The 26,253-nt window shown below is 41.0% G+C and overlaps 1 protein-coding gene across 4 annotated transcripts in view; it reads right to left on the bottom strand.

Annotated features, from left to right (window-relative positions):
* The window catches only part of ZNF148 (zinc finger protein 148), a 42,086-nt gene extending 20,290 nt beyond the window's left edge, over nucleotides 1-21,796 (bottom strand). For 3 of the 4 annotated variants that reach the window (XM_039554970.1, XM_039554971.1, XM_039554972.1), the window contains exons 1-2: nucleotides 21,716-21,796; nucleotides 597-942 (exon numbers count right to left, since the gene is read on the bottom strand). In XM_039554970.1, coding sequence (XP_039410904.1) covers nucleotides 597-926 — 330 coding nt within the window. In that variant the 5' untranslated portion in view covers nucleotides 927-942; nucleotides 21,716-21,796. Of the gene's footprint in view, nucleotides 1-596; nucleotides 943-21,006; nucleotides 21,331-21,715 lie in introns of those variants that run through there. The other variant, XM_010407079.4, reaches the window with a different exon arrangement.
* Nucleotides 21,797-26,253: the final 4,457 nt, after the last annotated feature.

Below are 26,253 nucleotides of genomic sequence, written 5' to 3'. Positions count from 1 at the left end.
ACTTTTATAGTCCTGGTAATTGTCCTTTATGTTTGAAGGGTAACAGTGATGATGTGCTGTATTACAGACAGATGCTCTGTTTTCAAAAGGAAGTCATCTCTATGCTCTAGGAAAGCCAAGGTATGCCTTCTATGAGATATCGTGGAGGGGCATATTTATGGTCATGTATGAAGTGTCACAGTCCAACCTGCAGTGTGAATGCAATTGCTAAGCGTCCACATACCTTAAAACATACCAGATGCTTCCTATAGCAAAAGCAACTAAACAGTACTATCAACAGCATAAACAGTATGCACCTTCTAATAACACTATTTATTCCAGTTTGTAGTTACCCTTGAACATTAAATATACTTAAAGGAGCACATTTTAACGCTTTAGTTCTATGGTAACAGCCTGCTTATAAAATATTTATAAAACAGCTACTTAAAGATTATACTTAATTGGCAAAATTTATCCACAGCCAGAGGCAAATGACATAAATATTTTGATAATCAAAATCCAAACAAGCAATTAATAGATTCTTGCCAGAGTAGGATTAGACTACCAGATCAAGCTTCCCAGTAATCTCTCCAATATTTCACAAAGAAATTGCTTACAGGGACATTAACAGCATACTGCAGCCCTTGAGGAAGTCTATCTTGCGCATCCATTTCATCATCATTTTTTACCGTCTCCTCATGGACCATGAGTTCATCATGTGAAATCATCTCTTGCTGTCGAAGTTCACTTTCCTGTAACACTTCATCTGTTGCAAGAATTTCTTGGTGCGGCATAGTCCGATCTTGAAGCACTGCCTCTTGCCGTTCTCTCGATACTCCAGACTGGTCAGATACTGCACCCATCCCTACCATAGCCCTGGATGACTGCATCTGGTCTATGCCACCACATTTAAGAAATAATCCTCCCAGCTTGTCTTCAATGTTCATTCTTAAGTGCAATTACCTACAAAGAAAGTTTTAATAGTAAACATCTACAATTGGTGCACTTGCTTAAATTTTTTTACTTAAAAACATTTTATAAGAACTCAAATCAGTGTACTCAAACAACACACATGCAGACCTAAAATTGATACTGAGTGAGAACCAAAAGTTGGATATCTTGGAGGAACATGAAAAGGTTCTCCTTTCACACACATCCATGTGTACACAATTGAACACTTTCAAATAAAAGGTTTCAAATCAAACTACTTCTGACTACTGGCAAAATTCTGGTAATTAAATGATGGCTAATTCTTCCTTCTCATTCCTTAGAAAACTTTTCATTTTTTTTCCTGTATGCCCTCTTTACCCCATTCTCTTTTTCCATTTTTCCATTTTGATTATCTTTTACAAACGCCTCTTTCATATTGGTCCTGTTCTCCCTACATCCTTGTCCTTTCAGTGCCCTTTCACTGCTGCTACCCCAGGCCATACTGTAGCTCCTGGAACATTTTAATATCCACAAGTGAGAGAAAACTGGGCTGTATCCAAAGCAGCAGTTGAGGGAGGTGATTCTGCCCCTCCACTCCACTCTCTTATGACCCCACCTGCAGTGTTACATCCAGCTCTGGGGCCACAACATAAGAAGGATGTGGATATGCTGGAGCAAGTCCAGGGGAGGTAACGAAAATTATCAAAGGCTTGGAGCATCTCTGCTATGCCAACCGCATGAGAGAAAGAAGACTCTGGAGGGACCTTATTGCAGCCTTTCACTACTTAAAAAGGGGCTTTTAAGATGGGGAAAAACTTTTTAGCAGGGCCTGTTGCAACAGGACAACAGATAATGGTTTTTAACAGAGAGATGGTCAATTTAGACCAGATATAAGGAAGAATATTGCTACAATAAGGGTGCTGAAACACTGGTACAAGATTCCCAGAGAGGTGGTGCCCCATCCAGAAAAACACTCAAGGTCAGGTTGGATAGGGCTGAACAACCTGACCTAAGTGAAGATGTCCCCGCTCATTGCAGAGGGTGGGACTGGAAGGCTTTTAAAAGTCCCTTCCAACTCAAACTAGTCTGTGATTCTATGAAAATGCAACTTTATAGCAACTAAAGGTATACATCAAATAAAGACTATAGAGAGGTCAGAACGGTTCATAAAAGACATTCACTTTCACACCCACTAAGTAAGAGCAGTGGTGAAGAAATATAAATTCCAATCATGAAAAGCAACACAATTCACAATATTCCAGCAAGTGTCATGACATTATTAATTGGTTTTTAACACAGAGCAGCAGGCTTTTGTGAAGCTGGAAGTGGCAGCATCTTCTCATTCTACTCATTATTATATATGCAAGATAGTTCTAGGACTCTTCTTCTCCTTGGCACACTGGATGTCCAGTCAGAGCAGCCAGTCTCCTTCACCCTATTCTGCAGGCCCATAACCCCTACCCATTCCTCAGTGCTCCTTCAGACAGACACACCAACAGACAGACAGACAGACATCCTTCCTCTGTCCCTCTGTGTTCCCACAGCCAGAGAGCAGAGGCAATGCACACACAGGCCACAGCAGACACAGGGGTGGGAGCAGAGGCACAGTGGAGCTGGACAACACACAGCAGGCCCAACCAAAGCTCCAGACAAGACCTTGGGCAGCATCGTGACAGCAGCAGCACCTTCGACTTTGACGCATTCATAGTTAGGATACAGGTGTGATGTGGGCACATTGCCAGACATCAGCTGCAAATTCCATCCCCCTGAGAGTGCAGCATGGAGAAAGGATCCATCTCCATTCAAGTCTAAAGTCAGAGGCTATGCTGCTTTCCCTGTAGCTTGCAATGACAATTCATAACCAAAGAAATCAGGTCTCTCTACAGGTCAGGTCCACAGAAATCAGGTCTCTGCCTAAAATCAGCAGAGCTGTCACTGCAGAACTGCACCACAGCAGCCCCCTGCCAGTCTAACAGCCTGCCAACATGCAAAAACATTCCATCAAACAAATGCACATCAAATGTCTAAATTTGCATTTTCAGTTTGATCTATTTGATTACTTCCTAAATAATTTTCTTCACCAGGAAAATATTTTGAAAATTCTCAATGTATCGTAAACATTTGTGAAGCTTTCTTTATACCAAGCTACACCAAGTTTACAAAACAAATACTGCTTTCTCTTTAGGTGAGATCCTAGAGTACTTGATAGGTATGGAAGAGCTGAAAGAGCTGAAAAGAGCTGAAAGAGCTGAAAGAGCTGAATAATCTCATGAGGTTCTCCTACACTGTACTTTATTTCAAATATTACTATTGATTCTTATGATTCCAAAAGTAAAATTAACTCAATTTCTTAAAAAACAAACAAACAAAAAAAAACCCCTCATCACACACTTCAACAAGTAAAGTAAAAAGTCCATTAACACCTCCTAATGGCAACTCATGTCTTACAACTCGAAAGTGAAAGAACATTTGTCCCTATTCTCTACCGTGAGAGGTTCGAAACTTCTGAATACATCATAGAAAGGCTGACAGCCAGGATGGTCTGACCTCTGTCAGTTCAAATACTTAAAGAGGCACACCAAAGGAAGAAGCTTTTCAGTCAAATACTTTTTTTATTATTTTTAGTAAGCCTTGTTCTGCTGGAAATCAGGAGGACAGTCACCCAGCTAAATGTCTTTATATATGACGGTGTCATCAATTTTTTTAACATTCTTCCTTTCTATATAAAAAGCCCATTTTAAGGAGCAAAACCATCTATGACAGGAGAAAAACATGGAAAAATTCTGTTCAGCGCATTTATGCTTGCGATTGGTCCTTTTTTGTTCTCCTGCAATCTTAACATAAGGAAGTTTGAAATCATCCTTTTGATTTTCACAACATCTGCCTTCAAATACAGACAACAATTTCTTAACGCCTTGAGTTAGCTCAGGCAGTGCTGTGTGACAAGTCGACTCTCAAATTAATCCAGTTTAGAGTAAGAGAATGAGATGTCTTCAAGGGAAAATGCAGGTCTGGTATGCCACACAGCCACTTGCAGACATTATATAATCCATGAAGTATTTTTCAGATGTAACTGGGAAACCATACTGGTAGTTCCTCAGCAATAACACAAACAAACAAAACCTGGCACTAAGGCTGTATTTTTCCCACCGATGCAGATCTCCCAGAGATATTGCAACAACATCCTAAAAGAAGAAAACGAGGATCAATTTATCATCTTTTTGGTTTGGAATATCCTGTGCCAAGTAAGAAAGGTGAGACGGAATTGAAATCCTTAAGAATCTGCCTCCCATGAAGCCATCATTTGGTAAGAGATGGTGCAAAAGACCTAAGGCTGAGACTGGTTCTTTCAGTAGAGCATTCTTAACATCTAGCTTGAAAGATAAACTTCAAGGAAAGTAAAACATATAGATCTACTCATTTCAGCCTTTATCTGAAGTCGGTCCTCAGGGTACATCTGACACAGATTGTGATTCACTGTGCTTGTGTTCCGCACTACAGAAATACAACAGCATCAGGTCACTGCAGATTCTCCAAAGGGATGACATGGACAGGTATGAGAATACAAGAACTCAAGATGCTGAAACATATTCAAGGGAGAACTAACAGCATCAAATGTGAGAACATGGTGGCCCTAATCTGTCTGCTCAGGCCACTGGCGAGAACAGCACAGAAGGCTGTTCCACATGGAGGATGATACTGCCACAACACTCTGAAATTAGGAAGGAATTGTGGAAATCCTGGATTTAAAGCTACTTCCTGGCAGGAAGTTAGGCAGGCTAAGAAGCCGAGTGTTTCACCGCACAGAAGATCCTGCTACTCTCACCAACAGAGGCAGGAAAACGCCTGACATGCCAAACCTTTGGACAGCTGGCAAGATACAGCAACTTCCCAGAGGACAAGCCAGCTGTGGACTGGTAATCATTGGTCTTGCTGACTCCCGTTGCCAAGGATATCGAAACAGTTTCTTTCTCACCCTGACTAGCAGGTTTAGCAGAATCAAGCAACTGAAAGTCCTTAAGTTGTCTTCCAGCCATGATCTTGAGTCATATCAGAAATGGTGCAGCGAGTGCACTACTTATTAAATGAGGCTTTCAAACATCTGGCTTTTCATAGAAAAATAGTGAGAACTCATGTTAGGCTGCATATGAGAAGTGACGAAACACAACCTAAGTTACATGACTCACAGGTGATGTTTCAAAACAAAGAGGTAATGTTTTAAAACAAAGAACCACAAACAAAAACAGGCTATTAATCCAAGCAAGAAGCATCCCAAATGCAAGTAATTCACTAAAACACATGTAATTTGTCAAGTGACACCTTTCAGCTCACACAAAAGGAATCCTATCATTCAAATTGAAGATGAGAAGTGTTCTTGGAAGAATGACAGTGTGATAAAGAAATGTAAGTTTAAAGCATTCAAACAAGACCACTTTACGAAGCCTGGAAAGATTAAATACATTTTTAAGTGCAAGATGCATTTGAGAAATAAAGATCAACTTACTTAGAGATTATCGCTAGGGAAGCTATAAAAATACAAACCACATATACACAAGCAAATTTCTTGGCATAAGACATTGTTATCCCTATTGCAGAGATGTTTTCCATGGAATTTCAAAACTTCTATTAAGCTTCACCAAGTAATCTCACGATTTTTCTTAGAGTATACAGTTCCTCTATAAACTGACAGAAAAAGAGCTGTCAATGAAACCTTTAAAGAATCCACTTTGCTTGGTAGAGATTCTACAGGCCTTTACTGTAGGCAAAGCATCTCTCAAGAGACATCTAGAGGCAGAGCTCCCCAGGGGAAGAGAGAGGAAGGGGAAGGACTGCCTGGAAAAGGACTCACAGGACCCTCCCAGCACCTTCTCTTTTCACAGGGTGCTCCACAGCTGCCTGCAGCACATCCCCATCGTGAACCACATCGCCTCATTCAGAAACCGCTGCTTTGCCAAAGCCTCCGGCTGTACTTCAGAACTATTCATTTCAGGAACCCTGACATCAGCTTTTCCAAAGACTCGTGCACTCATCTGGGGAGCTGAGCAGTAAAGACAATATTCCTAATTAAAGAAACAACCACTTAAATAAAAACATACTGCATGAAAAGCATGACAACATTTCAATTTAGAATCAAAAATAAAAATACCATCAAGAGAAAACATTAACTGATTCAGAAAGTCTGCTGGGATGGTGGCTGCTACAAAGTAGATCTGAAGAGAGACCCTGAAGGAAAGCAGCAAAACTTGTAAGCCACTGGAGTACAACACATGGTCCAGCTCTTGTTCTCCACTTTGACTGATGTAAGGGCTATTCTGTCTTCTCCCCTCTTTCCTTAAGCAAGCAGTAAGGTATTATTTAATTTAATGAGCAAATACTCAGAAATACAAATTGGGTTCACTTTAAAAATAAAACCCATATGTGGAGAAACATGAATTCTGTAGGACTTAAAAGATTATTTATGACATATGAGAAAAGAAAATACATTTCAGGATTAACAGCAGAGACAAAAGATGAAAATCATCTGCAGTTTAGCTATTTGTAGAACAGAACTAGTTTAATGTTTTTGCTTTTTTTTTTTGAAAGTAAGATGGAGTTTTTGTATTTGTAAACATTGTCCTGCAAATGTCTTTCTTGTTTTAGAACTTCTACTGCTCCTTTTAAATGTTAAAAAGCAGGATTTTCTACTTTCTATATCCATATCCCACTCCACCCTCTCCCCTATGTGACCTTCTCCCTACTTTTTCAAGGCAAAAAGGAATAAAAGAAGGCTGAGGCAAACGGGAAAAGAAAGTTGTTAAAATGTAACTATTCTTCTGGCTTAAACCTTAGCTCCTTCTCTAGCAAAGGCTAGAGAGACTTGCAAAGACTTGAAACAGAAATATGGCCTTCAGTATAGCAACAAGTTCTCTTTGACCACGTTTTCTAAGATACAACAACCCAAACACAAGAGCCAGGATGCACAACAGCAATTCTAACTTGCCTTTAGCAACCTGATACTGTTCTGATGAAAACGACCTCCAAGATTCCCCTCACAAAAGCCGACACTGTGCTCAGCCCAAGGTATTAAATGGTTTCAGGGTAACCTTACACTGAAGTATCCTGATGACATTATTTTAACTCCACATTTTGGGAAGTGTGTTTTCATTACAGTAAGACAAGGTAAAATTCCTAATGAGCAAATACCTGAAGCTATAGAACATGTACCTGAGCACATTCCTTCCACATCCTTGCTTCAAGAGCCTTTGGAAGAATGAGTGCATGCAGAGCCCAAACCACAAAATCTATAAAGGTTATTACTGCAAAATGCACATACAAGAAACTTTTCAAAAGGCAATCTGGGGAGACCTCGCAAATTCTTAGGGCTCATCTCCATGGTTATGCCACAATTATTTGTGCTAAATTGTAAACATATATTAATATAGTACATATAAATCTATAAAACTCCCTAAATTAACATTCTTGTTCTATTACAGAATTTCTTTCCATCCCTATTTAGTGAAATTCACTTTGGAAGAATTTATTCTCAATTAAAAAGCCAATCACTTTATGATCAGAACAGTTTACTGGCATGAGTAGTACAACTATTCTAATTAGCCAAACTTCTACAAAATCAACTACAGCTGATAGACCATTCCAGTAAGACATTTGGTGTGTTTTGTTATTTACCCAACTCTCAGTGATATCGCAAGAAACAATCCAGTACAGGGGGTACCTGCCCAAAGGGAGTGCCCTGCACCTCTCCCCCCTCGGGCCTCCTCTGGGTTGATCACAGCATTCTGCAACTGAGAAGGGAGCTGGACAAAAACATTCCCACAGAAAAGCCATGAGGTTTCGTTTGGATCAGTGGGATGGAGCAGGCGGAGGATACGGAAGAAGATGGGCAGTGAGGAAGCAGGAGCAGGGAACAGGACAGTTTTTTCCAGGAGTGGTCAGTGGTTAGATCAGATTAAAGTGCATTGTGAAACTGCTCCACAAAGGCAATGCGTACACACAGATGAACACCTCAGAGCTGCCACCCAGACATACCCAACGGCTATGCCAAACACAGACCACAGGAAAAATGGCTATCTACATTCTCAAATGCTTTCGTCCTAAAACGAAGTATAAAAGTCACCTATAATTCTGCAATTCCTAATGCTAATGAAGAAAGAGAAAGCAACAAGGCTTAACAGCATATTTAAAACTACTAATGTTTAAGCATTTCTATGAATGAAACCACCATCAGTGCAAACGCCTTCAAAAGAGAGAGAAAAATTAGAACTTAACAGGTTCCTATTATCCATTTTAAATCCCTATCAAACCATGAAAAATGCTGATTATTCTCATCACATCAGAAAATATATTTAGTTGCACTATTAATATATGGATATAGTCCAATCTAAAAGGAAACAGAGTTAGCTCTCACAATATCAAAGGTTCAATTTTTACCATACCGCAGAAGCCTTTAAAGTAAAGAATAATACCCTACTTAATGGTTCTAAATAAAGAACATTAAATAAAATTCTCTCTTCTCCCAACTCAGAAAAATAACACTCAGCTAAAAGAACAATTTTTAAATTAACAGCAAGTATTTTTAAGAATCAATTAGAATGTGTTGACTTGCAAAAAGAAAGCAATCAAATATAAATCATCATGAAAAGTTTAACAGATCATAAAATCAACACATTCTAAAAGGTAACATATGATACACTCTTAGGACTTGTTGCACAGTTATTTCTGAGTGCTCCATGTTGCTGAACACGTGCCAGTGCAGGGCCTGATCCCACTAAGATTTACACTCATACTGAGCTGTGAATAGCCCTATTACAATCAACAGGATTACTCACAGAAAGTCTCCTTATCGTGCACAGAATTATCCATGCGTGAAAATCTTTGTCATCTTTCTTATCCTGAAATCTGTATTCTGTCATCACCAGCATAACCATAATTTAATATCTAATGTGCATATGGATAAGCTTGTGACACGGTACTTAAAAAGCCACAGTTCCATATCAAAATCCACAGGGGTGTCACCAGTGTCACAAACATACTTTAAATCGTCCAAAAATCACAGGCAATGCTACTTTTTATCTGGAAAAAAAAGCCACTGGTTTTGTAGCACTAAGTTATAAACTACTAGAAAATAGTTATTTTTGAGAATTTATCTGTGGAATTTCTACCACTGGGTAGCTAACCTCAGAAGAACAATGCAGGATTTCTGTCTTTGCACCATGAAACTCAAAAGTGTTCACCCTGGGGACTTCTGATGACATGTATATCCAGGAAAATAAGCACTACACATAACTAAGGCTACCCAGCATCTTCTAATAGCATTTTATAATTTCTGTCCAACTGGTGAAAATCTTGTGAAATTTCATCTATCTCATGCACGCCTCAAGCTGAAACTTTATAAAAGTATTTCAGATAGTGTATCAAATGGTTTTTCATTTGATTTTGACAACAGTGCAGTTCTATCACAAAGCTGAGCCATCTAACAGCTAAAGGTCATTGAAAGGGGCGATCCCTCCTCCTAACTCTGAGAGTCCAGCCTATCACTGGTGCCTACTCTGATGCTCAGATTTTTTAAAATGTGATTTTTTTTACAAGGCCTTAAACTCCTCGGGCGTCACAACTTCTTTACCATCTGCAAGTATCTGTGATGCATCCCTACTCATCAAAAGCACTGTGCTAGTGCTGTTTTACAGATGACAACCTGCTGCTGCTCTCAGATTGGCCCAAACAGCAAAGGTCTGTGTATGTGTGTGCATACGTTCCTTGTCCTTGGTGGAAAAAGAATTGGCTGGATGTTGCACTCAGAGAGTTGTGGCCACTGGCTCAATGTCCAAGTGGAGACCAGTGACAAGTGGGATTCCTCAGGGGTTGGTACTGGGACTGGTGCTGTTTAACATCCGTGTCAGGGACAGGGACAGTGGGATCAAGAGCACCCTCAGCAAGTTCCCAATGACACCAAGTGGTGGACGCCCTGGAGAGAAGGGATGCCATCCAGAGGGACCCTGACAGGCTGGAGAGACGGGCCTGTGTGAACCTCATGAAGTTCAACAAGGCTGAGTGTAAAATCCTGCAAGTGAGACAGGGCAATCCCAAGCACAAATACTGGCACTGTACTTTTTTAAAATACAAATAACATAAATATATGTGCATGTGTTTGTGTGTGTATATATACACACACACACACACACACATATATATATATATGTACACATATGTGGTTTTCTACAGCACACTGGAGTGCTCCACAAAAATATATTAAACTAGTCAGACAGATTATAATATTCTTGCTCTGTTTGTTACAAGTGCCAAAACATGCATGAGTCACAGAGCACATGAAAAGAAAGACATGACCATTTAGGCAGTTGAACACTACCTTGCAAAATAGGATCAAGCCCCTTCTACCAATTTTTTTTTTAAATAAGTGATCAATAATTATATTTGGCACATTTTCTGGCTGCTTATTCTGACACATTTGGGTCAGATTTACCCAAAATGCTGAGTACTCAAGGCTGCAATTGTATCACTTACAGCAATACTTTAAAAATACAAAGATGAATGCAATGCTGTTATTTTAATTTTAAAAAAAGCTCTTAAAGAGCTCAATGGACATCCACACCAAATACAAATTTTCGTCTTGCTCACAGGCACCAATTCTCCAGCTGTAAAATAAGAAATATCCATTTCCTCTCCCTGAGGCATAGTAAAATACTTGTAATAACAAGCAATGTTCAATAGAGGTCACAAGGGTGAACTAATCAGTTTATGGTGCTCTTGCTCCTGCGGCCAGCACAGCCCCTGAGGGGAGAAGGCAGCACACCTCAGATGGAAAGGTAAGCCAGCACCAGTGACTGGGATAACTGCTGTGAGAAGGTGGGCAAGAGGGGTCTGGCCTCTCCCAGGACCTAACCACTGAGCAGAAAGCCCAGCCAACCAGTAGGTTTCCAACTAACATGGAGCAGCTGCTTTGGTGCAGAATCACTAGAGGAATGGGGCACACCAATGTGGGATTGCCATCGAGAAAAGGTAAGCACAACAGTAAGACTTTGAAAAGAGAAACACTGTTTACCACCATGAAGTAACAGAACTATGAGAGATTTGGCTTCTTTTTCTGGCTCTGCCACTGCTTTTGGGGCAAGTCTGTTATCCTGGCAAATCATTCCCCCACCCATCTTTCCACTTCTTGTCTCTAAATCAGGTTCAGTGATCCACCTAGGATTTAGGTGTGAAGCAAGCAGTAGACACTATCTATGAGGGCCTCACAAGCCTACTGATAACCATTTCAGAAATTTCACAAAGAAATATATTCATTCTGCCTTTAGAGCAGGATTAAGCAGAGCACAGTAAGAGAACACATGTTACGCAACAAGAAGAAAGCAAAGTACAGAGCAGCTGCTTATTCTATTCATGTACATTCAAAAAGGTTGGGGCTTTGGGGTGTGTTCACATACCATGAAATACTACGGTATAGCATTAAGGTACAATATATTAATAATACAATGAGGATGGTAAAATTAAGTGGCATAGGTAAAGCTCAATGCTGCAATTTTAAGGCTTGCATGCTTGACTTAAACCTAAAATTGCTCTTTCAAAAGCATGCTTTTCTTGTAGTATCTTCAGCTTCATCGTTTTCTAAAAGGCCATCTACATGTACTAAAGAAAAAGAGTAATTACAGAAAAAGTCAAGACAATTACTTAATATATCCACATAGATTAAATAACATTGGACAATAAGCTAACAAAAGCATAACCAAGAAGATTTTGCTCAAAAAACCTGGAAGTTAGCTGCAAAAGCCATCTTAGAGATTCTGGAAGACATTCCTCATTTACATGCATGACAGCACAAGGAAAACTCACAGGAAAAAAATAACACTATTCTAAACCATAGGTGAGAAGGCCATGAATAACAACAATACAGATCTTACAGAGCACAGGTGATATCTAGATCTTATTTCAGCACTTGGAAACGTTATTTCAACATGGGCTCTCAGGTTGTGAAAGCAATGCAAGTATTTTAGAATACAGGAACCATTCTCCTAAGTTCCAATTTCAACTTTAGCATGTCACCATGCACAGAGTAGGCATTTTTTCCCTAACTTTACTTCAGCAAACTTATTCAGAGTAAGATCACATTCTTTGTAACATCTCAAAACAAATTCTACAAAGTATGAAGTAGAATGTATGGTTGGCTCTATGTAGATTAACTTTCCACCTTGCAAGGAACATTTTCTCATCTCACTCTTCTGCAGAGGAAGCATTGTCATACCACAGCGTAACTTCATTTTTAAAGGATATTTATTTCATTTCAGCTCTGTTTCAAACATACCCCTCATCTACACATGGAACAGAAATTCAAATAATCCAGTTAATCTGAAACATGACAGAATGTATTCATATACATATATATATATATATATATATAGGTATTCCTCTTTAGCAAAAGATTCACTCCAGACAGACCAAGCAAATCCTGTGCTTTCTGTACTGTTTTTCAAATACCACAGTGTTACCTTCAGTGGCACACTTGAAAAGATGGGGCCAAAAATCTGGGCCAGGAGACCTGAAAGAGCCCCTCCTAAAGCTCAAAGACATAGATCTCTATTCACTGCTCCACTCTTCAAACCCTACCTATATAAAAATAAAGGCCTTTTAGGGTCCTACCTATTCCATAAGATTAATGTGCCTGCAACTAAAAATTATGTATCTATCTCACATTTGCTAACATAAACACAAGGCAACACACATGTAACATAGTCAATGGAAAAAATAAGCCCATATAATAATCTCATCAGGTAAGAAAAAAAAATCACAGGTGGCAGTTACTTGTCAAAATGCTCATGACATTTCCAAAAAGCATTTGGACCCTTCAGAGATGGCAGCTGTCTAGGAACATAAAACCAGTGCAATTACAATGATTTAGGTATCACTAGAAGCAGCATCTCAACCTGTATACCCTGGTGGTAGCCCTTTCTTTCCTTTAATGCATGATAAAAAACAAGGAGCAGAGGATGTTGTGATGCCACATTAGGGAGAACACTGACCAACAGTGAACCAGAAAATCTATCACTGTTCTTCAAATATTTGAGCAGTTACAAACTGGGCACCACCAAGGAGCAATATTCATCAGTGGAATCAGGGATTGCTGTGGCCTAAACAGCGCTCTGTTACAACAGCATCAGAACAGTATCAAGCACCTTCATCAAGAATAAACAGAAGAGTCAGCACATAAACTGACATGTGTTAGTATTTAAAGATAGTATGAAATCAGCCAGAGGGGGAAAGAGTAGAAATAAACTCTAAAATCATGGAAGTGAGCAAGCAGGTCACTTTCTCAAAACCCCTCTTGGAACACAATCATGTTATAGCCCATGTCAATTTGCCAAGACAACAAAGAAGGTTTTTTTAAGAGTATACTCATCTCCAGTTAGGATTTTTTTTTTCCACATTGTTGCAACAAATCCACCACCTCTATACTGCTAACCAACACTTGTGGTCAGATTAAATCAACTAAGAACTACTCCTATCCCACTTACATAAAATTCCAGAATTATAAATCAGCCTTTTAAATTCATTTTTAATCTGAATGATCCTCACTTCAAAAGAAAAAAAAAGGCAAATCAGGTACTAAATCCAGTGTGCTTCTGCAGTGTATTCTCTTCAAAAGACTATCCACAACCTCAGCAAGAACTTCCAGGTAACTCTTTCCCTTGGTACTTCATAAATGGTATGAACAAGGAATCCCACTGACTTCTACCACATACCCCAAGGTGATCTTTCCTCATTAGTTTTAAATTTCTCAAACAATTTTCAGGCACTTAAGCCCATTTTCAGATTGAGGCAAGCCAAAACATGAGATGTCTAGAAACTATTTTATAAGAGCAATAATAACACAGATATCCTGGCCCATTAACTAACACTGAAAATGATCCAAAAAATAAAACTCAGACTCCTCAAGATTGTGCCCTCTTGAATAAAAAGTTTGCGGAAATTAGATTCTACCTCAATGACTTTGGTGCCCTGCAGCTAATTCTCATTAATTAAATCCTAGAATACACTAAAACAGGAATTCAGAATGATCAAAAGATATGATACATGTTTATAACAACTCCCGTAATTATTAGGAACAAAAATCTTGAAGGTTCTTGATGCCATTAACTCACAGACCAATAATTAAGGGCTACCACTCCAAACAGGTCTGAAATTTCTGAGAACCCATAGTCAAATAACTTCATGATGAAGCCAAGTCTTAGTAAAATACATTCAATACAACCTTTATTACTAAGCAAGCAGGAGACCAATCTGTAAAGTCAGAAAGTATTCTGACAGGATTCTGATGAAAGAAAAATTCAGCACATTCTGCCTTTATGAACTGCTTTCCAGATCTGTTTCCTCATCCAACCTTGTTAAGAGTCTCAGCTCCTGGAGCCCTGAACACGCTGATGCAGCTGCACTCACCCAGGCTCCCTCAATGCAAAGATGTGTCTCATAGGTAACAGGGCAACAGTTTGTAAAAGAATCGTAGAATGCTTTGGGTTGGAAGGGACCTTAAAGATCACCTAGTTCCAATCCCCCTGCCATGGGCAGGGACACCTTCCACTACACCAGGTTGCTCAGGGCCCCATCCAGCCTGGCCTTGAATACTGACAGGGACAGGGCATCCACAGTTTCTCTGGGCAACCTCTTCCAGTGTCTCACCAACCCCACAGAAAATAATTTCTTCCTAATATCTACTCTAAATCTACTCTGTTTCAGTTCAGTACCCCTTGTCCTATCACTACCTGTCCAGGTACCCAAGATGGAAGCCCCAGAGCCAAGACTTCTCTGCTGAACTTGTGTCCAACCAAACATGGGAAATGAAGAGCTGTCCAATATTACAGCAAATTTTAGGCATGTAAGATGTAAGTACAACAGATTACATTTTTTCTGCATATGCAGCCACACTCTGATCACCACCACAACTGCAGAAAGGCCCCTTCCTGTCCTATGACCTACAAGGAATGTAAGCCAGGGATGACACAAAGGCACACTAGACAGTGAAACGCAAGATCATGCAAAGAATTGAGAGATTAGGTTTTCTGTCAGTTTGTCCTTTTACATGGCTGTTCCTTGAAAAGTGACAGTAAACTCACACTTACAGCTGCACTACATTTGATCCAATACAGCGTATGTAACACTGAGTACAGATTCCTAACAGGCACCAGCTGAACACGCCTGGTTTGCATGATCTACTTTTAACTGTCAGATTCAGACAACAAGCCCACTGGTTTTGTCTACAAATTGCCACCTACTCCACATTTTCCAGCAAAATACTGTGACAACTGGCTGATCATCTTCTGTGTGCTCCTCTTCTATAAACTCTTATTTTAATCCCTCTCTCAGTAACTTAATTTCATCATTGGTGATCACAAAAAAAATACATTTCAAATACATAAAAATTCTTCCCTACAAGTCATTTAAAAAGACAACTTCATAATCTCTACCAGGAAAAAAATAACATTAAAGCCAAGTAGCTTTTCCCTAGTTCCTTATACCCCATAACAATACAAGCTTTCCTGCTCCTCATAACACAATCACATAACTTTGACATCTTTTTGCTGACTCAGACAAAAATTCATCACGAAATATAACTGTCAGGTTCACCAGTGACAGAGGAAGCTCCTGAGAACCACGGCCTAATAAAGCTTTCCTCCTTGAGGGATGACAGCAGTCTCTCCCATATGAAAGACTCATTTTTATTTGATATTGTTAAAGAAATATTCACACAGGGCACTTTCACACGAGACTTTACTTTCAAGAAGACCAGTTATTAGGTCACAACATAAGTTGAAAAACAGTATTTCATGGGCATGTCTGGAAAATCTGCAAGTGACTTTGGTAAAATAATTGTATCACATGTTGGTATCCTGAGGATTGACCACCTCCCTCTGCAGCTGATTGACAGTGGTCAAAATGAAAATTTTCTTCAAAGTAAGCAGTGCAAGATTACTCCAGCAAAAAGGGAGTTGGTTGAGTTTACCAATCTATCATGAAGAGCTTCTTTGTTAAAAAAACCTTTACAGACACAAAAGAGAACATTTCTTAAATTTATGTATATAGCCACTGTTGTATCAAGAACTGCTCAGTACTATAAATGACCCAACTTAAAAGCCTGACAATTGTCATCCATTTCACATGTATTTTGTTTGATAGAGACTGATATGTAACAGTGACCTATGTTAGAAACCACTGTGCGTATGTGGTCAAAACCAGAGGAGAATCATGCCTCAGGAGATGATACTTTGCTTCAGAGTACTCCTATTTGAGACACTCTGAAATCATCCACTGAATCTGGAAATTCTGACTGTTATAATGCCTACAGACTAAAAAAATCATCCATGGATCCTGTGAAATGTATTTATTTCTTGGCTTACATACTCATTTTGCTCCCTCTTCCCTGCCTTTACAAAACTGAAGAATGGCTGCAGTGCAATACTAAAGATCACTTGTTGAAAGCACTACTAAAGAGTTTTCAGTACCCAAGGAAGCCTGCAGAAACCCGGTGTATTTAGAAGCTGCTTCCTTGCTTTGCCCCTTCCCAATGACATTCCAGGCACTAAAATACACAGCTTATTGTCTGGCAAAATAAACTTCACTTTATGATGAACATTTCTCATTCTCCAGGACTAGAGCTTTAGGCTAGACATCATCATGAATACATGCTACGAGTGTCTTGCATATACATCCACATGCACCCACTTTTTAGCAGCATACAATCCTAACAACAGAAAAAGAGAGATCTGACAAATTTTCAGGGCAATCACATGGCAGTTAATATTCAGAGAATATAAAAAGTTGGTTTTTCCCTTTTCTTGAATACTGCTAGTGATCATATGACTATGACACATCTGCACAGCATCAGTATTTCTCACTTCACCTCTTGCACTAAGGTAAAACACGACCTGGTCATGATATTACTGGCATTGTAAACCTCTCTAATGAAGTCTTTTATATCCATGGTGGGGTGCATAGGTATCAAAAGTTAATAGAGACTTTATGGGAAATTATTACGGACACATTTAAGACAGTTGTACAAATTTTTATGAATGGGCATCTTTTAACCTTGCAGATGTAGCTGTCATTTGAAACAATTTTAGAGCAGCAGGCTTTATCAGTCACATAGCTGAGCTCACACAGACATCACAACAGCTTTACACATGAGTAGTATCACATGTTATATCAAGAAACTGTTTTATGGACATTTTACAGGCACCTGGATTTTTGGTTTGGGTTTTTATCTTGGATTTTTTGGGTTTTTTCCAGTGCAAGAGATCTAGACAGTTTATATTTGATAGGCTGTTCATAAATTATACCCTACTGCTGTTTGCAGGTTGGAACTTCTTCCCACACAGATTTCATTTTATCATCAGACTGTTTAATTCTGCGCTTATAAAAATGTCATCCTAGTCATAAGGGAAGAATTAGACAGCACTGTCTTAAGATTTTCTGCACATACCATGACAAGATGCAGATACTGTGATACTAATATGCCAGTAGAGTATATCAGTTCCAGGATCAGGCCAATACACATGCTGTTACTGAGCTATGGCTTTCTGTTTTCAAAAGTGCAATGAAATCATAAAGTAATATAAGTTAGTAATACATTAACTACATTACAGTATTCACACTGCTACCTCTTGATATCATAGCCTGGAAGACATTAACACACTGATAATATCCTAAGAGTACATTAAAAATTATTTTGGAGCAAAAGGAGTACCAGTTTCTATATTATCTCCCAAAATAACATTCTGACAGTGTGAAAGAAGTTACCAGGAGATCTGAACCCTTCTGCATGTTGTGGATTCCACAGTCTTTCTAAAAGACAGCGAATTTCCCCTCAGGACACACTTACAATCAAGTTTTGTGAGAACATATTATAGATTTTTTCCAGGTATTTTATCCAACATGCTGAATGATATACAAAAAATTTCTCTATATGGAGTCAGGGGAAGATAATTTAATCACATATAATATTTGAATACTCACATATGTTATTGTATTTTAATTTGTACAATAATTTGTAAGTTAAATAGTTTAAAATTTTATCACTTGTGTAGTTCATGGAATTACTGCTGATGTATAAAACATTCTGTTCTGTGTAGATTAAAAAACTGTATATTTAAAATGTATATAGAGTACTAGCTAATGAGCTAAACAGATGGGGCTGTGTATTTAACTTCACTGGGAAGTACTGAAATAAAGGAACTAACAGCATTTGTGTAAATGAAAATAAATCTCATGAAAATCTGAATGGATTTTCCTTTGTTAGACAGAAATTTGTGCTTGGCATATAATTACATATTATAGCCAATGGCTGTGGTTTGCTGACATGTCCTGTCAATAGCTATGCCTCAGCTGTTAAAAAACAGTAAGTTTGTACATTTAACTCAATACTAGTACAAGGGTTTCTGTGCAGATACCTATTTACAGAACAGAAAAAAGAAAAAAAAAAAAAATCATGAATCTCAGTACTCCAAGGAATGTAATTTTCCCAAAAGCATTTCTTTCAAAAAACCCTAAACAAATTGAAGTGGAACTTAATCACAGTACTGATCCTTCACATAAGCCCTGCAACCTGATAGAAGCAGACACCCATGCCTGGTTTCATCCACCGAGTCTTTGTGGAACCACTTTTGTCTTTAAACACTCAGTTATTCAGATCAGACTGCAAGCTGAACGCTTGAATCTATTTCATCATAAAGGATGCTGCTTTGAATGGCAGCTATCATTAAAATGCCAGGCAAAAGCACAGGAAGTACTTATTTTAAATAAAACCTATCTATTTCTCTGTTAGATCCATTTAAGAGCCTTCAAAGTAAAAAAATATTTCCACTGGTATTTACTTTTCAATGCTTGTGCCATTCATTTAATAAACAAGACATGTTAAGTTTGGACAAGAAAGCTGGATGCTTCATTCCACATTTAGGGTAACAGCAGTATCTTCATTTATGAAAGACATTACCCCAGTGTTACTATTTCTTATTTAACTTCCATTATTTCACAGAGAAAAATGTATTTTATATTAGAGCCAAAATTAAATCAAACTTAATCCCAAATTATGCTAAACACTTAAAGGGGTTTCGATAGATGAAGGCCCACTCCATCAAGCTGCTCCATACACACAGGTCTCCATTTGTAAGAGCCCACACAGCCATCCTCGCCAGAGGAAGACACCAGAGATTCCAGTCACAAAAAAATCACAGATGTCTTGCAGAAGACACAAAACCAAATCCATCATGTTCCTCCCCAGACTACTAGAATACAACAAACACTTCCTCCTCATTAGTACATTTTTAAATGTTTAACCTAAATCCATACTCTGATACCCTGAGCTCCACTATTTGCAAATCTACATTACTGTGCAAAGAATGTATCTAGAAGTGAGCTAAACTCTTTAAGATGAACCATCACCATATTTCACTAGAGTAATATATTATTAGCATTCTCACAGCTCAACTCTAACATTACTGGTACACAGAAATTCTCAGATGGAAGTACAGACTTCCAACCTCAATGGTTTTATACCAACTGTCTTTAGAACACCTGCACACTCCACAGCACTTTAAATCCTCATACAAATAAACTTGTGCACACTGAACTCAGAGGGAAAACCACCTTTTGAAAACTACATAACAATATTCCCAAAGTATATGTTCCTTCAGGTGAACAATTTAGCCCGCAATACAACTTTTCACATTCTGAATAATTTTTCTCCCAATTTTTTTTAATCATTGTGGTTCTTCAAGTAGCTACTTACCCACTTAACAGTTTCATTTCATAGTCCATTATATTAGGGATTTTTCCATAAACAAAATATGTTTGCAATACAGTAGACATGAAGCACACATGGACAGGACAGACAATAAAAGAAGCATAGATTACATACACATCTGTTCTCTCAGGTCTCAGCCTGAGGAGCGAAGACAGAAGTACACATGCACACAGCAGCTCAAATGCAAGATATCACCCTCATCTTGTTTAGCTTTCTTCTTTATATGAGCTCACTGACTAAGTACAGGTATATTTGGGGAAGAGGGGCATGCAGATATCCAGAAAAAACTACACAGACAACACTTTTGGAAACTGAACACACACATACATTCAGTTGCGTATTCATGACGAAAGGCCGTGACAATAGTTTTCAGGAAACTGCAATTGAAAACGAATTTTGTTTTCCTAAATTACTGCAACAAGAGCAGGCTTTGCTGGCCTCCTATGGATGTGTCTGTACCCTGTACCGAGAGCCTGCAGATCCCACGAGATCCACAGGGAAGCAGGCCTCACATGCTCCAGAGCTTCCGGTGCAGCCAAAACTCCTGCAGATGACAGCTGTCACTGGACAATGCACAAATCCAAACACTGGAAGTGAACACTGGAAAACTAACATTGCCTGAAGGTATGAAAACTTTTCACTCAGCAGGATAGATTTTAAGTCTCAATCAGACCATTGGTTTACCAGACTGATTTTGAGAACAGCATAAGAACACCTGCAAGAATTGATGCAGGGTAGTGCTGTTTTTCTACTTCTTCCCTTCACAAGGCATATTCACCAAACTCATGGAGAATGGCTACAAATTTTGTATCACTTACAACAATGAAACTGGATATGGGCACTCCAAAATGTTGAAGCATGATGGGTCGGCCCAGGTATGCATTCCTAGCAAGCTTGTAAAGTACTACTGACATTTGTAAACAAGTACAGGAACAAACAAAGCAACTGAGATCCTATTCAAAAGAAAAAACACAGTCTTCTGTCATTTGTCCTGGCCAGTGGCAAAGATGCTGCTCATCAGGACGAAGACATCTCTCCCATCTACAACTTCTTGGACCAGAACGTCACGTGTATGCAGACGGAGATAGGTCATGCTCCAAGAAGACTTCCAAAGCAAGACTAAAGTTGTGATCACTGGATTCCACAGATCTACCTTTTTTTTAATCATTCTGCAAAATCTCTCACAGCTGCCCTAAACAGTTTACAAAAACAAAGTGATCAGAGTGATGATTTATGTTTGCAACATAAATGTCTTCCCTTTCCATGAGCCAGCTTAATGCAGACGTTGCTGCACTCACCCCAGCTGAGGTTTGGCAGGAATCGGGGGAGGAATGATGTTGATGAGTGAAAGTGTTTGAAGCCCAACTAATTTCTCTTCAACTCCTACTGGTCCCCCCTGCTCTCCCAAGCCACTTCCAGCCTGGCACTTGTTAGCAGCTCCCGACGCTGGGGAAAAGAGGTGCCTTGCAAAAGCTTCCTCCGAGCAGCTGAGAGGAGACTCTGAGAAGGTTATGCAGAAATAAAACCAAACGAAATGACTGTTCGCAGGTCGGCACGCTTCACCTATCTTACACCGGGAACAATGGAGAGGCGGGCAGCGGGAGGATACGGCCCGGGAGGACGGGGCCGGGGGGACGCCTCTGTCCGTCCGTCCGTCCGCTCTTTGTCCGTCTGTCAGGCAGCCCCGCTGGCCCCATCCCCGCCGCCCCGGCGCGGCCTGCGCGGCCCCGCGGCTCCCGGCCGGGAGAGCGGGAGCAGCGGGAGCAGCGGGAGCAGCGGGAGGCGCGGGAGCAGCGGGCGGAGGGCGCCCGCCGCCTCCTCATCCCCCGCTCCCCGCCGGCCTCTCCGCGCCGGGGCCAAGTGCGGCCCATGCGGGACGCGCCGCGCCGCGGCCCCCCCCTTCCCTTCCTTCCCTTCCTTCCCCTCCCTGTCCTCCTCCTCCTCCCTCCCTCCCTCCGCGCACCGAACGGCCCCGACCGGCCCCGGCTCGCTCCCGCCGGCACTTACCGGCCGCAGAGCTGCGAGGAGAAGGCGGCCGGGCCGGGCCGGGCCGGGGCGCGGCGGCGGCGGCTCAGAGCGGCCGTGCCGCGGCCCCGGGCATGGCGGGGGCGGCGGGGCGCGGGCAGAGGGGCCGGCGGGGCGGCGGCGGCGGCGAGGGGAGCCCGGGGGGAGCGGCGGCGGCGGCGGCGGCGGCTCCTTCCTGCTGCTCCGCCGAGCGTCCGCGGGCGGTGACAGCGACACCCGGCCAGAGCGCCGCGCGCGCGCTGCACCACGGGAAACGCGCTCGGAGGACCGGCGGGACGGGAGGAGGAGGAGGAGGATGGGGATGACGGCGATGGAGAAGGGAGACGGGAGCCGGGAACCCCGCCGGGGCTGCCGCTGCTGCCGGGGCGGGCGGTGCCGGGTTACGCGCGGGTCAGGAGGCCGCCGCGGCCGTGGGAGCGCTGCCCGCGCCGGCCCCGAGCGGAGGCGGGGCGGGAGAGACCCTTCGGGCATGGGCCTCGGCGGGGGGTGGCCTCCTGAGCCCCTCGGTGTCGTGCCAGCGGCTTAATGCCCAGCAGGGCCTCCCGGAGGAGAGAAGGCCGGAGCGGCCGCGGTCGGTGTCAGGGAGAAGGCTGAACTATGACAGAATTGATGTGGTTGGAAGGGATCTCTGGAGATCATCCCATCCAACCCCCCTGCCCAGGCAGGGTCAGCTGGAGCAGGTGACACAGGAACGCGGCCAGGTGGGTTTGGAATGTCTCCAAAGAGAGGGATTCCTCGACCTTCCTGGGCAGCCTGTTCCAGGGCTCTGCGACCCTCAGTGTAAAGAAGTAAAGCCTGATGTGGTTCCCCACTCCTGACGCATCTCTGGGGTGAGGCCCCGCTGCAGACTGCCAGTGCCATTGCAGAGGTGGTATCCCTCGCACTCTCAGGGCCTCCAAATCCATCTGAAAGTCTCGAGATTAGTTTTCTGCACTATAATCTCCACGATCATGATGTTGTTCATGACCCCACACAGTAAACTATTTGGAGAATTGCTAGAGACCAAATCTTGAAACCCGTGCCTTGCTTGGACTAGCTCTCCACCCAAACTGGCTGCACCTCTGCATCCCGGGCTGTGGCACGGTGTCGCTTGCACCTCTCAACTTCACCACTTTCAGGGGTTACCAACTTTTCCACGTTTCTCTAAATAAAGTCTTTCGCCCAGCAACGCGCTTGAACACGTGCGTACCTCGATTGCTCTATGTCATTTGCGTATAATTAAGCATGTGCTTAAGTGCTCTGCTGGATTGAAGCCAAGATCTGCATAAACTCTGTTGGGTAAAATTTACCAGCTTCGCTGGGCTTAGCTCTGTGAATCATTCAATCAGCAGCAGCCCAAAGCTTTTTGCTACAAGCTTAGTTATTCCCAGGCTGTCCTACAGGATCGCCCTGTCTCAGTGACGAGGCTTATGCCCTTCATTCAGGTCCTGTTAGAAGTGAGACGCATCTGCCTGGTGAGTCAGCTGAACGTAGGGTTTCGAGTTCCCTCAGCCAGGTGCATTAATAAGGTTCTGCACCCTTACGCAGGTCAGAGGTTGTGCCATCAAGTTACAGTGCAATAAATTGCATTAAGAAGAGAGTATTAATGACACCGGGACCCCGATGAAGGTCTGCCCTGACTTTGTGCAATAAGTACATTTCAAAATGATGGTGTCGAGTACTCAATCTCTATGAACAGAGGAAGGAGTTAATAAAATGTAGCTGCATTCCATGCAGTCCTCTACAATTTTACACAAGAACAAGAAGTGTCATTAACCTGCTTATTGAATAAAATGGGAAACTTTTTCATTTCCAAAACCAGAGTTTTAGAAACTGAGGAAAGACACACATTTATTCAGCTTTGATTTTTTTTTTTTCTTTCAAAGGCAATTAATTTGGTGACTCTACTCATTTTTCCCTGTCAAAGAAAATATCTTTTGAATTGCATTAAGTCTGAGTCAGGAAGCTCAGCACTAAAACCTTATTTTAAAACACACTGAGGAATTAAAGCTTTCTGCAGGGTGAGCACAAGTCTTTCTCCAAGGACACATCAATTGGAACCTGCTTTTCAAAAAAATTTGTTTGGCAATTAACAGTGTAATACAAAAAAAAGAAAGACTGTCTTGTAGTTAATGCAAAAAAGTAAGACTCAGCATATTTGAGTGCTGTTCATTACTCTCTTATCATTCTTCTATGATCTTAATCAAGACATGTTCCAATTTTCAAATGTCAGTTTGGGTTAGGGTGCAGGTTTTCGTGTTGTTTTAAGGGGAATTAAGCACCTATAAATTGTCAAGTTCAGTGAGAATCTTACAGTGCTTTGTTCATCTGGAAGTCCCCTGCAGCAGGGTAGAGGTGGTGAAGGGACACATCAGACCTTGGACCTCTCCCTCACATGTTTTCAAATGATGGCAGTTCCTCACCAGGTCACCCAGCTGTGGCACTGATGTTCATATTAGTGTTTGGACACATTTAATACTGTGCTGTTTATTTATTAATATTAGTGTTTTGACATAACAAAATAGAAAAGAAATATATAAACTCAGTAGCTTGAGAAGCTTAAAGCAGCATTCGCATTTTGACCTATAATTTTTTTACACTGCTCTGTAAATAGCAGACAAACTCTGCTTTTCCTAGGTAAAATAATTAATAGTCTTTAATATAGTCTTTCCTCTCCCTTCTGAATTCCAAAAGTTGCCCACCCACCCTCTAAAAGGCAATGTGTCTGCAGCATGGAGCACAGTACGTTTCAGTTTTAACAGGGCTAAATAGTGAAAAGTAAAAAGCACTTCACCCTCCTTCCTTTTACTTTTTTTTCTTCCCTCTTCTGTGTAAATCTAGAAACAAAAAAATTTAGGAAGCATGAGTAGTTTATGTGTTAAAAAGTGGCTTTGGGGCATCACTGGGGAATATATGTGTTTTAAAACATCTTAAACAGAAAGCGGCTGGAGAAGTAACTGCACACATCAAGCAGAACCACCACATTTGACCTCCTGCATGACAAACTGAAATATTTAATTCAGAAATTTTTGCATCAGGCCAGTAAATTCTACTGAAGCAGCTGTTGATCTGGAAAGATCCAGTCTGGGAATTTGAGAGAGAGGTCCACCAGTTATGTAGGCTTTTGAGATGGTCCCATAGCCTAGCTCTCAAATTTATGCCTTCACATTTGTCTGCATTCATCAAGCCTGAGCTTCTAATTATTCATTTTAGCTATCAGGTTTAAGGACTGTGTATCAGGATTTTTAACTCTATTTGCCAGGTCTTGCTTTATCCTTGTAACTCTTTATAAATCCCCTTCCAGTTTTTCAAAAATTATTTTTTGTTTGAAAATACTCTTAGTGTGGCCCACTGCTCAGTCATTTAGACCACAGACACATAAATCAACAAACATCAGGTGCAGCTTCTTTTCACCCACCCACATCCACATAACCTTTTATCTGTGCCTTTGGAGTGATGTAGAGAGTCCAGTGATGTGACCTGTCCTACTGTGACTCTGTCCAGGGTGAAGTTTCTTGCTGCTTCTCTGTCCTTTGTCATATAAAACAAGGATACACCACATCCCTCTTCTCCACTTCCCCCTGCAGATGTCACAACTCACAGTTAACAGTCTCATTCCTTCCAACACATACAGTTGGCTTCTCTTGAAAAATAATAATAATAAAAAAAATAAAGATTTGTTGGACTATTTATGTCTATTTGTGGTTACAAGATCAGGCCAAAGGAAATGTGAAAAACAATCTGCACTACAGCAATCGATATTTTTACTGAGTATTTTATAATGATGCTAAGTCTTGAAAAAACAGACTGAAGATGATCAGTGAAGAATTCATGTCAGTAGTTTGCATATGGAGAGCACTGCTAGAAAAACATTTATGTACTCAGAATAAGGTATTTGCAAACAGAAAGTTCAAGAGAAAGCACGAGGAGTTAGGGTGTGAAAATACACAATTCATCTTCCCAAGCAACGCTAAACCCACCTTTTCTGCACTTGTGGAATCATCAAATAGTTGAAGTTAATAACTTCGGTGGAAGATGAGAGTAATTTGACCTTCAGAGGTTACAGATGTGTTCTCCACACCCCACTGCCACTATTCTTCTTCAGTTTCCCTCCTCCTCTCCCCTCCTTCCTTGTCCACAAAGGTTGCTGTAGCCCTGGCTGGTGCCAGTATGTGCCAGAGATACAATGCATGGTGCTTCAGAAATACCTTGGTGAATGCCTGACATTTCAGCAGTGGATTCAGTCAGGGAACAGTTGCTACTGAAAGCTAGAAAATCACCTTCCATCTATTTTTTTTGATCGGAATATTTCACCAGGGCTTTAACTAGCACGCATATTCAATGCAGAAATGTAATGAGTCCATTGTCTGAGCATCCACTCACGTTGACTGTAAATTGCTCCTCTTCATTTCAGCATCCCTGGTGGAATTTGTGTTTTAATTATTTAATGTTTTTTATAGCAAGCTTTCAATTCATGATCCCACATAAGCCTGACTCAATAGTCTGCCTTGCCCTATATTGCTGGCAGATCAGGAATCAAT

This window comes from Corvus cornix, chromosome 7, assembly GCF_000738735.6.
Source record: "Corvus cornix cornix isolate S_Up_H32 chromosome 7, ASM73873v5, whole genome shotgun sequence".
NCBI lineage: Eukaryota > Metazoa > Chordata > Aves > Passeriformes > Corvidae > Corvus > Corvus cornix.
Note: the sequence above shows the minus strand (reverse complement) of the source record. Positions and strands in the feature narration are given on the sequence as shown.